The sequence below is a fragment of the Tamandua tetradactyla genome, chromosome 2 (genome assembly GCF_023851605.1).
Source record: "Tamandua tetradactyla isolate mTamTet1 chromosome 2, mTamTet1.pri, whole genome shotgun sequence".
NCBI classification, from domain to species: domain Eukaryota; kingdom Metazoa; phylum Chordata; class Mammalia; order Pilosa; family Myrmecophagidae; genus Tamandua; species Tamandua tetradactyla.
Window position 1 is genome coordinate 62,263,106 of NC_135328.1, and position 14,390 is coordinate 62,277,495.

The window sequence follows — 14,390 nt, forward strand, 5'->3', positions numbered from 1 at the left end:
CTCACTGGGATTACTGTAATAGTTTCCTAACTGGTCTTTCAGCTTCCATTCTTGCCTTCTTTCAATTTATAGATCGAAAATACCTAGAGTGGTCTCTTTAAAAATAGAAAGTAGATCATGTTTCTCTCTTGAGTAAAACCTTTTAATGACTTCCCTTGGGGAAGGGGGTGGGGTGGCTGAAACCAAAGAGAACCTATAAGAAGCTATTTGCGCAAATCACAGATGAGGTGTGACCTAAACAAACACTCAGATGGTGGCAGTGGTGGTGGAGGAGGGGACAGAGTGAAGGAATATTAAGAATTCTCTGGAACGATCTTCTCCCAGGTCATCACAACTTCATTCAAATTCCTTCGGTAAATATTAGTTCATTAGCCTTCGTACACAATCTGCCTAAAAGAGCCTCCATTTTCACCTCTGGGCATCTTCTAACCCCTCACCCTTTCTCTTCACACTACTTAAATCTACCGAACCTATCGCATGTTATGCATCTCCTCTCAAACCACCTCCATTATAATGAAAGTTTCCAGTATGTCTTGGTCACCAGCGTCTTGATGATGGGCCTGGCACAGAAGAGGCTTCAAACACCGGTGTAAATAAACAAATATCCTTTCCACAAGCCCCCAGGAACCCCTCCTTTCTTCTGTCGGTTCAAGCCGAAGAAGCGAGGCAAAGCAAGCAACCGCCAAGCTGCCAGCAGACTGCGGGTCAAGCGTCGCAAAAAGGCCGTAAATCGGAGCTATACCTCGGCTGGCCCCTCCCTCAACAGGCAGTCTTGGAGAGTGACGGACCAATAGCGAGCGATTTATAGGGGACTAGCCCAATGGTTCTACAGCTGGGCGGAGTCCCGAGGAGCGGAGCTTGTTTGGTACCGAGCCCTGCAGCCCCGCATTTCCGCGCACGTGGGAAGCGGAGCTGTGCGCCTCGGGCTTCAACCTAAGGCGTTGGAGCTGTGCTTGGATGCAGAGTGATGGGGCCGACACTTGTCGGAGCGCAGTTACCGCGAACAGCTGGGGAGACGGAGGTGAGTGAGTTGGGAGAAAGGGAGGCTCACTTTATACCTCCCTGTTCCTCCGATCTTCCAGCTTGGGACGCTGGTTCAATTTGGGCTTGCTAAGGGGAGGTGAAACTTGGGCAGGGTTTGGCTAGAAGCACTGATCCTCTCCGCGCCTTTCGTGAACTCTGCACCTTGGAGTTGAAGACACCTGTGTCTCGCATCATTTCCCTGCCCGGGCCCTCCTTCATGACTATGGGCGGGATCGTCCTCACTTTTGCCCAGTTCTGTGCTCCGCTACAGCGGAGGTACACCACGTGCTCATGGAGTGCTCCAGTGTAAGTCTCTTCGGGTGCGGGACTGTGGAGAGGACAGGCCCAGGACTGCAGGGAAAAAGGCTGGGAGGCAGGCAGACTTGGATTTGAAGCGTTCTCAGGGTACAGCGTATACCAACTGTGGAACCTTGAATAACTCATGCGACTTTATTCAAGTGCTTTTTTTTTGCGGGGATTGAATGATTTGCTAAGTATACCCTCCTGAGCCCAGTAGATTCTAGTTCCCTCCGTCATTGAGGACTTAATATGTACAGATACTGTTAGGGCTTGCTAGAAGGGGTGGAAACTAGCAGGATTTGGATAGAAGCAAAAATTGAGAGGGCATTTGAGAACACCCAGCCTAACTCATCAGAGGTAGAATCTCTCTGATCCAGGGTCCCCGGAAATACGAGGGGGCTTGAGCAGACCTTAAGGCAGGGCCCAGTCATTTTCTGCCTGTATCAGTTCCAGGCAGAGCTCCATGCTTGTGCTGTGGGGTAGGCAGGAAGCGCTCACCTCAGGCAGTTTTCAATCTAGAGCTCAGTAATGTTCTTCCAAGTGATGATTATTCTGAGTTTTACAGAATCTGACTCCCATTCAAAAAAGAAAGGCTTTATCCATTCCCTATCATGCTGACATTTTGGAGAGCAGCTGTTAGATGCTTATGACATGACACTGCCTCCCTTTTCTCTCTTTTTCTCTGGTAACAGCTGATGGAACCAGTTCTAGCAAGCACAGGTGAGGAGAAGAAGGCATCCTCAAGGAAGCACACAATGACCGGGTCTCAAGTGGAAGGTCTCCTGCAGCCTGTGACGCTTAGCCGGGCAGAACTATACAAGGAGCCTACCAATGAGGAGCTGAATCGCCTTCGGGAGACTGAGATCCTGTTTCATTCTAGCCTACTTCGTTTACAGGTATTACTGGATGGCTTGGGCTTGGGTTAGGGGACAGGCCCAGACACTGAAGCTGATGGACTCCTTCCTCCCTTCCCTGTAGATTGAGGAGCTACTGAAGGAAGTGAGGCTGTCAGAAAAGAAAAAGCAGCGGATTGATGCCTTTCTACAGGAGATCAATCAGCAGATCCTGAGGGTGCCGCCAACCACTGAGACACAGGCAAGGCTGTGGTCTGGGGGACTGGGAGACCCAGATGAGGACTTGCTATTCTCTGGAGGGTTTGGGGTGCTAGGGAGCTCATTTTCATTGCCAGAAGGCTAGCTTGGAGTATGGTCAATCATACATTCATTCATTTAACAGGTATCAACGTGTCTGGCAATATCTGTATGCTTAGTGTGCTTTGGTGAACAAAGTAGTACATGTTCTAGTATTAGGGGTACAGACAAATGATAACAAGTAAACTGTAGACAGTGATAAGTACAACAGAAAAATTAGGACAAGGTAAGGAGATTGGGAGTATTGGGGTGGAGTGGTTAAATAGGAGGGTCAGGAAAAGCCTTATTGAAATGACATTTATGTGAAGATTTGAAGGAGGTAAGTCAGAAAGAAGAACTTTCCCGGAAGGAGAAATAGCCAGTGCACAGAGTCTCAAAGACAGAAGTATAACTGTCACATGCCTTAGAATGAGGGAGGGAGAGACGAAGAAGATGAATTCAGAAAGGTAATGGAGAAGGGGGTAAATCATGTAGGGCCTCATATGTATATCAATATGAGGACTTTGGTTGTTGCTCTAGGTGAAATGGGGAGCTATTGCAGGACTGTTTTTGTGTGGTTTATTTTTTGTAGAGGAGTGATATAATCAGAATCAGGTTTTAAAAGGTTCACTTGGGCTCTTGTGATGAAAGTAAAATGGAAGGGAACAAAGGTGAAATCAAAGAGATTAATTAGGAACCTATTGTGCAGTGATCTACTAAAATATGGTAGGGCCTCAGACTAGGGTAGAAATCGGAGAAATGGTCAGTTTGGGGATAAGTTTTCTAGGTAGAAATGGCATTCTTAACAAGAGTGACTCAACATGACTTAAATGTTTTTGACTTGAACAACTACTGTTTAGGTGCTCTCAGCTGAGATGGGGAAGACGTGTTTAGGGGGAAGAGCAAGAGTTGAATTTGAGATGTCTATTAGACATCAAAGAGACTTGTCAGGCCCTTGAAACTATACGTGTCACTGTCTCTACCCACATATAGCTGACAGACCAAGCATGGCTCCCGGCAGGGGTTCAAGTCCCCCTCCACCAAGTGCCCTTTACCGTGAAGGGCTGCTTCCGCTTCTTGCCCCCAGCCAACATCACCATTGTGGGCAGCTACCTTTTGGGCACCTGCATCCGGCCGGACATCAACGTGGATGTGGCCCTGACGATGCCCAGGGTAAGGTCAGGGTTAGGAGGATGGAAAAAGCCACCACTTTGCTACCTATGTAAATCCCTGAGTCCCTCTCTCTTTACCACCTTCCATTTGCTGGGACTTGAAATCTGAATTCTAAATTGAACGAGCAGACCACTGCCATCCTCCCGTGTTCCCTTGGTCCAGTTGATTCCTTTTTGGAACTTTGCTTTCCTTACCTGTGAACTAGGTAGGATGTTGCTAACCCTGGCTCAGGTACTCTGGCCAGCAGAGAAGTCCTAGGACTCTCAGCTTGGCTTCTTCTTGGCCTCAAAGTTCTGTAGTACTCACAGCTATCTCTCCCTCCTCTTGTCCCCTCCAGGAAATCCTACAGGACAAGGATGGGCTGAACCAGCGCTACTTCCGCAAGCGTGCCCTCTATTTGGCCCACTTGGCTCACCACCTGGCCCAGGACCCCCTCTTTGGCAGTGTTCACTTCTCCTATGCCAATGGCTGCCACCTGAAACCTCTGTTGCTGCTGCGACCATGTGGTGTGAGGCACACCCAGGGCTGAGGGCACAGCATGGAGTGACCAGTCCGGTGGGGGAGGCAGAGGGGCCTTAAATTCAAGGTGGAAGGCATGGGCTTCAGGTTTGAGGAGGAAGGCGTAGGGACCTCAGACTCTGATGGGGTTGATATAGGGGCCCCTTTGGCGCCAGTGGGCTGAGTGTCTCAATGTGCTCTCTCTCCATACAGGGAAGGATGAGCGCCTGGTCACCGTACGTCTGTATCCATGCCCCCCACCTGACTTCTTCCGCCCCTGCCGCCTGCTTCCAACAAAGAACAATGTGCGGTCTGCCTGGTACCGAGGGCAGAATCTTTCAGGGGATGGTGAGCAGCCTCTGGTGTCAATGTGGAACTGAAGGGAAGGGCTGTGTTAGGGACTTCTCCCCTCAAGGCTCCCCCTTTCTTCCCACAGGTAGCTCAGAGCCTCCCACTCCTCACTACAATACATGGGTCCTGCAGGACACAGCCCTTGAGTCCCATATGCAGCTGCTGTCATCTGTGCTGGGCTCTGCCCCGGGGCCAAAAGACGGTGTGGCACTCCTCAAAGTCTGGCTGAGGCAGCGGGAGCTGGACAAGGTATGTTGGGGCTAGCCTGCCTCACTGCTCTGCTGAGTAGTGGCAGGCTCTGAACTCAGACCTCTCCCTCCATCTCTCTTTCAGGGCCTGGGTGGATTTAACGGGTTCCTGGTCTCCATGCTAGTTGCCTTCCTCGTGTCCACACGAAAGATCCACACCACCATGAGCGGCTACCAGGTCCTGAGAAGCGCCTTGCAATTTCTTGGTGAGGCAGCTAGACTGGGAAAGGTTGGGGTTCCACTTACCCTGGGAATTCTCTCATACCATCAGGGATCAGTCAGTCTTTGCCATTAGATAGGTGAGCAGACTGAATCCCAGAGACTTGTGGTTGCAGCCACCAGGGCTGGGGGACGGTTGTGATTAGGGTTCTATCCCCAAGGAGAGGGCACCTGCTCACACACCTACCTTCTCTTTTTCACTCCAGCTACCACAGATCTGACAGTCAGTGGTATCAGTTTATGTCTCAGTTCAGATCCTTCCTTGGTGAGTCAGGGTAGGGGTAGGGTCTCGGAGGGAGGCCTGAAGGGAAACCTCAGACCTGACTGGCTTCTCTCTAACCCCCCAAGCCAGCCTTGGCTGACTTCCACCAGGCCTTCTCTGTTGTCTTCCTGGACTCCTCAGGCCATCTCAACCTTTGTGCTGATGTCACTGCTGCCACTTACCATCAGGTACCCATAGGCCCTTCTCAGGGTTCTCTAGGTACCCCATCCCTGGACTCTGTCCCTTTTGCCAGCACTAGACCTGAGCTCCAAAGAGATGCATGTCTCCTCATCTGAGCCCTTGGGTCAACAAGGTCCAGTGGTGCTAGTCTCACATCTGAATTCCCATTTGTCCTTGTGGCCCCAGATGCAGCATGAAGCACGGCTATCCATGGCATTGCTGGACAGCAAGGCTGATGATGGGTTCCAGCTGCTATTGATGACTCCCAAACCCATGATCCGGGCTTTCGACCATGTCTTGCAGTGAGTTTAGGGGTAGTGGTGTATGTTGGGGGTTCCTGTTTCCCTGGGGCTAGAGTGACTGGACAGAAGTCCTCAAGTAGGCAGCAGGTGCTGAGGTTTTCTGAGGTTGGGGCAGGTATTTATGTATGAAATTTGGGTCCAGCAGGTCCTGATGCCCCTTTAATGTCCCTCTATGCCCCCCTAGTCTTCGCCCACTGAGCCGCCTGCAGGCAGCCTGTCACCGGCTGAAGCTGTGGCCAGAGCTACAAGACCTCGGCGGGGACTATGTCTCAGCTGGTTTGGGTCCACTAACCACTCTGCTAGAACAGGGTCTGAGGTCCCGGCTATACCTGCTGGCCCACTCTCGGCCCCCAGTCCCAGAGGTAAGGTGGTATGTTGTGTGTGTGTCTGGGGGGGGGTGCAGGTCTGAGTGGGGTTGGATCCAGGTACTGGGGAACATGAAATACACCATCCCTAGATGTGCTAGAAAAGAGTGGCTTTCTAGACCAGGCTGGGGGACTCTTGGTTGAAATCAACCTCTCTACACCCTACAGTGGGAAATTGGCCAGGATCCACCAAAGCACAAAGACTCCGGGTCCCTGACCCTGGGATTGCTTCTCCGAACTGAGGGGCTGACCAGTGTCCTCGAGATGGGTCCAGAAGCCGATCAGCCCAAGGTGAGGATCCCTGGGGTACGGGGGGTGACCTGGCCCTGTTTGGGAAGCTCCACATGTGTATTGAAAGGAGTGGGGTTGTTAGTCCTCATGCCATCAGGATTGAGGCCTACTGGGGGAGATTTCTTCTTTCACGATCTTTCTCACCCCCTTGCCTCTCCTTAGGCTGCTGACTTCCGCCAGTTCTGGGGATCCCGCTCAGAGCTCCGGCGTTTCAAGGATGGAGCCATTCGGGAGGCTGTGGTTTGGGAGGCAGCTTCTATGGCCCAGAAGCGCCTTATTCCCCACCAGGTGGTCACCCACCTCCTGGCACTGTGAGTGTCTGGTCTGGATGTCGGGAGGCACCCATGGGCTGGTAGTTCCAGGAGGGTCTGGCCCAGGAGGAACTCACCCCCTGCCAGGAGCCCAGTGCTCATCCTGTTTCGTTGCCCCATCTTCAGCCACGCTGACATCCCGGATACCTGTATTCACTATGTGGGAGGCCTCCTGGACGCATTGATCCAAGGCCTGAAGGAGGTGAGGGCTCTGGGTCAGGGCGGGATCTGTGAGGAGAGACAGTCCCTAAGCCTCGGCCAGCCTGCACTTCCCGGGGGGTCCAGCAGAGGGAGCGCTGGCCCCACAGCAGCCTGAGCCACGGCACCATTCCAGGTGGTGCTGGAGTTCTGTCTGTAGGGTCCTGGCCTTCTGACTGTCTTCTTCCCTTCAGACATCCAGCACGGGCGAGGAGGCCCTAGCAGCGGCAGTGCGCTGCTATGACGACCTGAGCCACCTGCTGTGGGGGCTGGAGGGTCTTCCACTGACTGTATCTGCTGTTCAGGGAGCTCACCCAGTACTGCGCTACACGGAGGTGAGGTACAAGAGGGCAGAGACCCATCCCTACTTGGTGACCCCCAGCCCTGCTCCAGGCACCCAGTATTCTCTTCCCGGTTCCCGACTCTGGACATGTCTTCCTAGACCCCCTCAGCCCTCCTTCTTCCACAGGTATTTCCACCAACCCCAGTCCGGCCAGCCTACTCCTTCTATGAGCGCCTGCGAGATCGGGCCTCACTGTTGCCCCGGCCTGACAAGCCCTGCCCAGCCTATGTGGAGCCCATGACTGGTGAGGAGGTTCCTGGGAGGAAGTGGGAGAGACTGTTCCTGTTCCAGGCCACAGTCAGAGACCTCTTACTCCTCTCCTCCTCCAGTGATCTGTCACCTGGAAGGCAGTGGTCAGTGGCCGCAGGATGCTGAGGCTGTGCGGCGGGTCCGAGCCGCCTTCCAGCTGCGTCTGGCAGAGCTGCTGTCACAGCAGCATGGGCTGCAGTGCCGTGCCACAGCCACACACACAGACGTCCTCAAGGTTAGTCTGATGCAGGGCAGAGATACCCCCCAGGGTAGGTCAGGGATGTCAGGGTGTGGATGAGGATACCCCCATAGGTACCAGGCTTGGGGGAGCGGATACAGGCATCCGAGCAGCCCTGGATCCCAGCCTGACATTTACTTTCCATCCCATTTCTCTTGCCAACAGAATGGGTTCGTGTTCCGGGTACATGTGGCCTATCAGCGGGAGCCCCAGATCCTAAGGGAGATGCGGAGCCCCGAGGGGATGATCTCACGGAGGGACACACCTGCCTCCCTCCGCCTTGAGAGGGACACCAGGCAGTTGCCTCTGCTCACCAGTGCCCTGCATGGGTATGGCCACCTTTACAGGCTCCCCACCCAAAGGCGCTTTCCTGCCTTCCTTCTGTTCTGCTGACAGCCTTCCCTCTGCAGGGCCAGGTTGTAAAATGATTAGGGGTGTGAGTTCTGGAGTCAAGCAAGTCCTAGACATCTAATCTCTGTCACTTACTGTGTCCTTTTGAGCAGATTTTTCCCTGGACCTTATTTTTCTCACTTGTAAACTTGGACTGATGATAGGACCAGCTTCTTGGGACATTTGTTAGGAAGATGTGAGATCATGCATGTAAAGCATTAGCACAAAGGCCAGCGTTGGGTAGGATTGAATAAACATTGGCAGTGGGGCTAAGACATTGTTCCTGTGTCTCACTGCCACCATCCCGCTGTCTACCCCTAGACTCCAGCAGCAGCAACCAGCCTTCTCAGGTGTGGCTCGACTGGCCAAGCGATGGGTACGTGCCCAACTTCTGGGTGAGGGGTTCACTGACGAGAGCTTGGACCTGCTGGCTGCTGCCCTTTTCCTGCACCCTGAGCCCTTCACCCCTCCCAGGTGATTTTCTCTATCCTTTCCGTACCCACCTCCATCCTTCATGCCATAAACTCAGTCCAGATGGGAGAGGGTGGCTGAAGGAGGACAGAAGAGGTTGTAAGACCTCCCTCCCAATCCATGCCATTGGGTGGGCTCCCTAGATTGTGTGACCCATTGTGGGAAAGCTAGAGGTGTGTGGCTGGGCCCCAGGTTCACTCCTTCCCCCTAGCTCCCCCCAGGTTGGCTTCCTGCGGTTTCTCTTCTTGATATCGACCTTTGATTGGAAGAACAACCCCCTCATTGTCAATCTCAACAACGAGTTTACTGGTATGTGGTAGGACTGGGGTCAGACTGTGGGAAGAATCACCCTTTGGGGGATTGCAGCAAGGGTTTTTTGTGTCAGTTAGGTTCTTTTCTGTGTCTCCCCATCCTGGATACCTAAGTCTGGCCCTGACTACTTTCAGGTCCAGGTCAAGCTTTTGGGGTGCCCTTGGACCCTAGAGATGTGGTTTGCCCACATGATGGTCCAAAACAGAATAGGTTGTGGCAGTCTACACTGGGACTGTGGGGAGGACAAGGAGAGTAGAAGGGGTACCCTGAACATTGAGTGAAGGAGTCTTATGGCCGGGAACAAGGAAGGGCCTGGATTAGAATCAATGCCCAGACCTCTTGGGAAGTTGGGATGGCAATTTCCATTTGTAATATGAAGAGCTCTTGGTCCTAGCAGAAAGCAGGGTGTCAGCTTCCTAATTCCCCAGGTGTGTGGGAGCATAGTGGGGAGGGGTGCCAGGGGCAGGCCTCAGCTAGTGCAGGCCCGGAAACCAGATGGGGGGTGCCAGACAGTGGAAAATTCTGCCTCTGGGTTGAAGCTGGGAGATAAACGCCCATCCCACTAAAGGAAAATGCTGTATCTCGTTCATCACTCTTGTCACTTGAGGGGGTGGGTAGTTGAAAAGTGCCTGTGATGGGCAGCTGCTGGGTGTGCAGGAGGAAGGTCTGGGGCAGTGGGAGATATCTGGAGGCAAGGTGTGGGGGTTTCTCAGGCTGATTCAGGATGCCTCTTGTCCACAGCGGAGGAGCAGGTGGAGATCCGCAATGGCTTCTTGGCAGCTCGGACACACCTCCCGGTCATGGTCATTTTTACCCCCCAGGACCACAAAAGCTCTGTATGGACACAGGATGGACCCTCGGCCCAGGTTCAACCCCAACCCTGCCCTCAAATGTGTGGTTTTCTCTCTCAGGGTCAAAAAGTAGGCCCAGCCTGAGCTAGGAGAGACCCATGGTCAGGTCCGATCTGATGTATCTGTATCCCCAGATCCTACAGCGGCTTGTCAACCTGGCAGCTGAGGCTCTGCCCATCTTAGAGAAACAACTGATGGATCCTCGGGGACCTGGGGACATCAGGGTAAGTCTCTGACAAAGAATGACTCTGGGCCAGGGCTCTGGAGATTCTGCTTTCGAACTTTGGTAGTCCAGAGCTCAAGAATGCCCAATCCCCTTGTTTTACGAGACTGACTCCAAGAAAGGCATTGAAGTTCTCCTTGGTGCCTGGCAGTGGCAGAGCCTGGCACAGAACCTGGAACTTTGGCTCCACCCAGGCCTCATGATTCTAGCCTATGCTCCTGCTGGACCACTGCTTGGCTCAGATGCTGCTTCTATGGGCCTCAGTGTTGCTACTTTCAAATAGGCATGCGGACCCATGGTGGATGGTTGGACAGGAGGGAAGGTGGGCTTGTGGAAGGATTTGTGGTCCAGCTTCCAACCCCAAGAGAGCATGCTGATCCCTCTCTACCCTTTCTCAGACAGTGTTTCGGCCACCCCTGGACATATATGATGTGCTGATCCGTCTGTCTCCTCGCCACATCCCCCGGCATCGCCAGGCTGTGGACTCGCCAGCTGCCTCCTTCTGCCGTGGCCTGCTCAGTGAGCCTGGGCCCTCACCCCTGATGCCTGTGCTGGGCTACGATCCTCCCCAGCTCTATTTGGCACAGCTCAGGGTAGGTCCTAAAGGGCTCACTGACCCTGCAAAGGAGACTTGCAGATGGACCTGGGGCCATGGAGGAGCTGCTTAGGTGCCCACTTTTGATTTTGTCTCTGTCTTTGTCCTTCTAGGAGGCCTTTGGGAATCTGGCCCTTTTTTTCTATGACCAGCATGGTGGAGAGGTGATTGGTGTCCTCTGGAAGCCTACCAGCTTCCAGCCCCAGCCCTTCAAGGTACACTCGCTGGTGACAGCCGCATGTCCTTGAGTGGGTGCCCTGAACGGTTTTGTGTAGTCTGCTCCATGAGTGACCCTCTGTCGGGTGTGGGGCATGTGGGCTCGTGTGCGTTGGTCTCCACCCCCAACCCCGGTGTGGTATCTCTAAGTGTACTCAATGTTCCATCTGATCCCCCCAGGCCTCCAGCACAAAGGGGCGCATGGTGGTGTCTCACAGTGGGGAGCTGGTGACAGTGCCCAATGTAGAAGCAATCCTGGAGGACTTTGCCCTCTTGGGCGAGGGCCTGGTACAGGCTGTGGAGGCTCGAAGTGAGAGATGGACTGTGTGATCTCCAGGCCTAGAAGCAAATGGACTGGAGCCCTTCACACCTCTGGGGCAAGAGGTTAATGAAATGACCTCCACCCTCATTGCATATGGACTCTGGAGAACCTGCTGGCCTGAACACTTGCATTCATCCCAACAAAAGCCCCGCCCCAGTTTTCTGTCTCATTCCTCAGGGGCCTGCCGCAGCACTGGGGCAAGGGCTGTGGTATCCTCTGGAGTCCTCTGGGCTTCAAAGTCTGAACCCCCAGAAGAGGAGCAGGAGGCAGCTCAGTGGGAACTGAACGCAGGAGGTCTACCTACCTGTCACCTCTGGGCCTGGGCCTTTTTTTTCCCCTCTGGTGCTGTGGTCAGAGGCAGTTAGGGAAGAGGCCTTGTGTTCAGGGCTGAGGCTTTGTCCCTTTCCTTCTACCAGGATGCGTGCCTGGACCTCAGCATGCCCACCTTCAGTGCACCATCAAGTCAGGCCTTTAGATGGGACCCAGAGAAAGTGTGGCACTTCCTGGAGGTCACAGAACCCCAGCATTGAGTAGGGCCAGTGCACAGCAGGCTGTGTGTGTATGAATAGACCACATTGAAGGAGCTCAGTGCCCTCCTGTGTTGGTGCTGCTGCTTCTCAGGTTGGAGACAGTAGAAAGGATCAGAACAGGAAGGGGTCAGGGTACTGTAGTCTTGGCTACTTGGATCCCAGTCTAGGAGAAAAATGGAGAAAGCATTGGGTGCCACTTTGGCTTCTCTAGCGACCCTCTCCTGTGTATCTGCCCCTGGCCCACCTGCCCCCACTGTGTACTTGCATTGAGGCTGCAGAGATGAGTAAGACCCACTTGTTGCCCTCTAGGAGCTCCCTGTGCCAGCAGCCTCTTTTCTGGAAGCCTCTTCTGGATCCTTTCCCCCCTAATCCTGGCTGTTATTCCAGATATGGCTCAAATAATGCCTCCTCAGACCCTTCTGTCCTTCCCCCTGGTGGTGACCTTGACCTCTGAACTCTGAGAGCAATTGCAGTCCAGTTCACTCTGCAGACACGTACAGTAGTGGGAATGCTGTGGTTGTGCTGAACTCTGATTTAAAATTTAATTTCTTAATTTTCCCCGTCCCCCTTTTTCATGAGGTTTTAACCTTGTCTCCTGTATGTATACCCTTTGGGGTCAGGGAACATGTTTGACATGGACTTCTTGGCATCCTCCTGGCATCTACTTTGGTGCTTTGTTCAAGTAGGATACAGATGTGTGCAGAAGGGGCACCTAGCCCAGGCAGAGAAAGGGCAGGAATGGCGATCAGAAGTCTTCAAGTAAAAGAATCATAATTTGCATTCTAAGCCTAGAATGGGTTAGGTAGTAATGGGGAAAGATAAAGCCTGGGAGGTAATGACGATTGGCATTTATTGAGTGACTAATGGGTACTGGGCACTGTTTGTTACATGTTATCTTAACTCATTCAGTGAATATAATCATGCAGGCCCTATGAAGTAGGTTCTTTATCTTCATTTTCCAATGAGGGGACAGGTTCAGTGGCAGGTAGGGCCCCGTTGTGGAGAACTTTGATGGCCTGGCTATCAAATGTTATCCTTGCAGTGATGAGATAAGGGGGGACTCTGGTTTCCAATTTTGTCTCAACTCTTGTTTGTCTTTGTGAAACTAATCCAGTCCCCCTGCCTGCCACGGTTATGAAACAGTTCAGCCCAGGGATGAAATTAGCATGGGGAATGAATCGATTGTGTGAACTGGGGTCTACAGTTCTCTCCCTGTGCTGTGTACCAGGCTTTGCCATGAAAGAAACATAATTCAGCCGTTGTGGAGCCCCACAGCCCCTGGATGCGCCTGGCTTTTCTTCTGCCTCCCTTTTTTTTGGTACATCAAGACTGTTTCTCCATAGTCCTTCTGTTTAAGTATGTTCTGGGAGGGGTAGAGATTGCTGGCCAGTTTCATTCATTCATTTAAATAGAGGGGTTGTAAGTTTAGAGAAGAATCATGCACAAAAACTCAAGTTTCCCATGTCCCACCCTGGCTATATACAGCTGGCTAGTGTCAAACAATGGTGTTTCCACATCCCCAGGCCCACTGCAGTCACATTGTCCCATGGCTGTAGCCTCAGGCGCTTTCACAAATTCTGTCTGGATTATGCTGTGGTGGCCAAGGGGTGGAATTTGCCCCAGGCAGAACTGTGCAGCTGGTGGCTCCAAGAAGTGAAGAAGCCAGTGCCAATTGAAGTGGGCTCCAGCCTGCTGCCACCTCTCCATGTGGCCCCGGGCAAGTTACTTCTTGATGGACTCAATCTCCCCACCTATGAAATGGATGCCCAGTGCCTACAGTAACAAGATGAGAGGGCTGAGAACTCAGAAACCCCAGGAATTGCACCATCCCAGTAATTCTCACTCCAGCTGATAGCGGAGAGTTGGGCTGTTGAATTCTTTCTGAGGCCCTTTAAAGGGTTTTGAGATCAATCCAAGAAGAATCCCAGGCTCTACCTCAATTTCCTCATGCAGCTACTATCCATGCTCTCAGATTTTCTGATAAGTAGAAAAGGAAGTTGCCCAGGGCTGCTTTACCTCAGCCTAAACTGACACTAGTTTGGCCACTCAGGCCCCAGCCCACCTGGGGTCTAGGGAGTGGTACCATACCTCAGCTTTAAGCAGCAGCAGGTGGGCTAGTGGTGGAGGGGATTGGGTGGAAGGGCCTGGAGTCTCAAGAGAAGGGGAGGAGCTCCTTAGGTGTGTGTGGGACAATACTTTGTGGGCCTCTGCACTGAGCTTTGCAGATAGACACAGATGGGATGGGCATCTGGAGCCCCAGTGTGGGGGTAGTTTGTATGTTGAGGTATGCATGCCTCTGTACACCAGTTTATATGTAGGATTGTCTCTTTTTTGCAGCTCAAAACTTTAATGCATAGCCAAAGTACTCAAAGGAAGATGAGTACGAGCATTCTCCAAAGGAGAAACCTGTATGTAGGACCTTTTGCCTCCAGCTCTAGATTACTGTAGAGGGAAATCTGTTGTTTTAAAAGAGAAGTTTGGGAGAAAAAAGTTCTTAGGTGAGAGGTAGGAACTTTGGATTTTTTACTTTGACTTTAAATAAAGCCTTCCCCTTCTTAAGGCCTTGTTTCCCTAGTTCTTTCTGACCTTCTAAAGCTTCTCTATGTAGTTAGTTACATTCAGGTATAGCTAGTGAATTCCTGGCTCTGGTATCTGATAACCTCTAAACCTGAATGCTTTAGCTGAAGATCCCATTTTCCTCTGCTAAATTCCCTATTGGGAGGAAAAAGAGCAGGACTTCCAAAGCCTAGGGGTCCTTTTAGCAAGTTACAGTGAATGAAGTCCTGAGGGCTGCCCAGT

The 14,390-nt window shown here is 52.4% G+C and overlaps 1 protein-coding gene across 1 annotated transcript; it reads left to right on the forward strand.

Moving 5' to 3' along the window:
- The first annotated feature begins 260 nt into the window (after positions 1 to 260).
- NOL6 (nucleolar protein 6) lies at positions 261 to 14,150 on the forward strand. Its single transcript, XM_077147914.1, has 26 exons — positions 261 to 1,021; positions 2,016 to 2,219; positions 2,302 to 2,418; positions 3,447 to 3,626; positions 3,964 to 4,132; positions 4,338 to 4,472; positions 4,561 to 4,724; positions 4,809 to 4,929; positions 5,149 to 5,207; positions 5,291 to 5,392; positions 5,571 to 5,686; positions 5,871 to 6,048; positions 6,220 to 6,342; positions 6,505 to 6,653; positions 6,780 to 6,855; positions 7,046 to 7,186; positions 7,321 to 7,438; positions 7,524 to 7,678; positions 7,847 to 8,010; positions 8,393 to 8,545; positions 8,754 to 8,851; positions 9,596 to 9,720; positions 9,840 to 9,929; positions 10,327 to 10,521; positions 10,637 to 10,738; positions 10,920 to 14,150. The coding sequence occupies exons 1-26, from the start codon at positions 968 to 970 to the stop codon at positions 11,067 to 11,069; spliced, it is 3,438 nt and encodes a 1,145-aa protein (XP_077004029.1). The 5' UTR covers positions 261 to 967; the 3' UTR covers positions 11,070 to 14,150.
- The last annotated feature ends 240 nt before the right edge of the window (positions 14,151 to 14,390 follow it).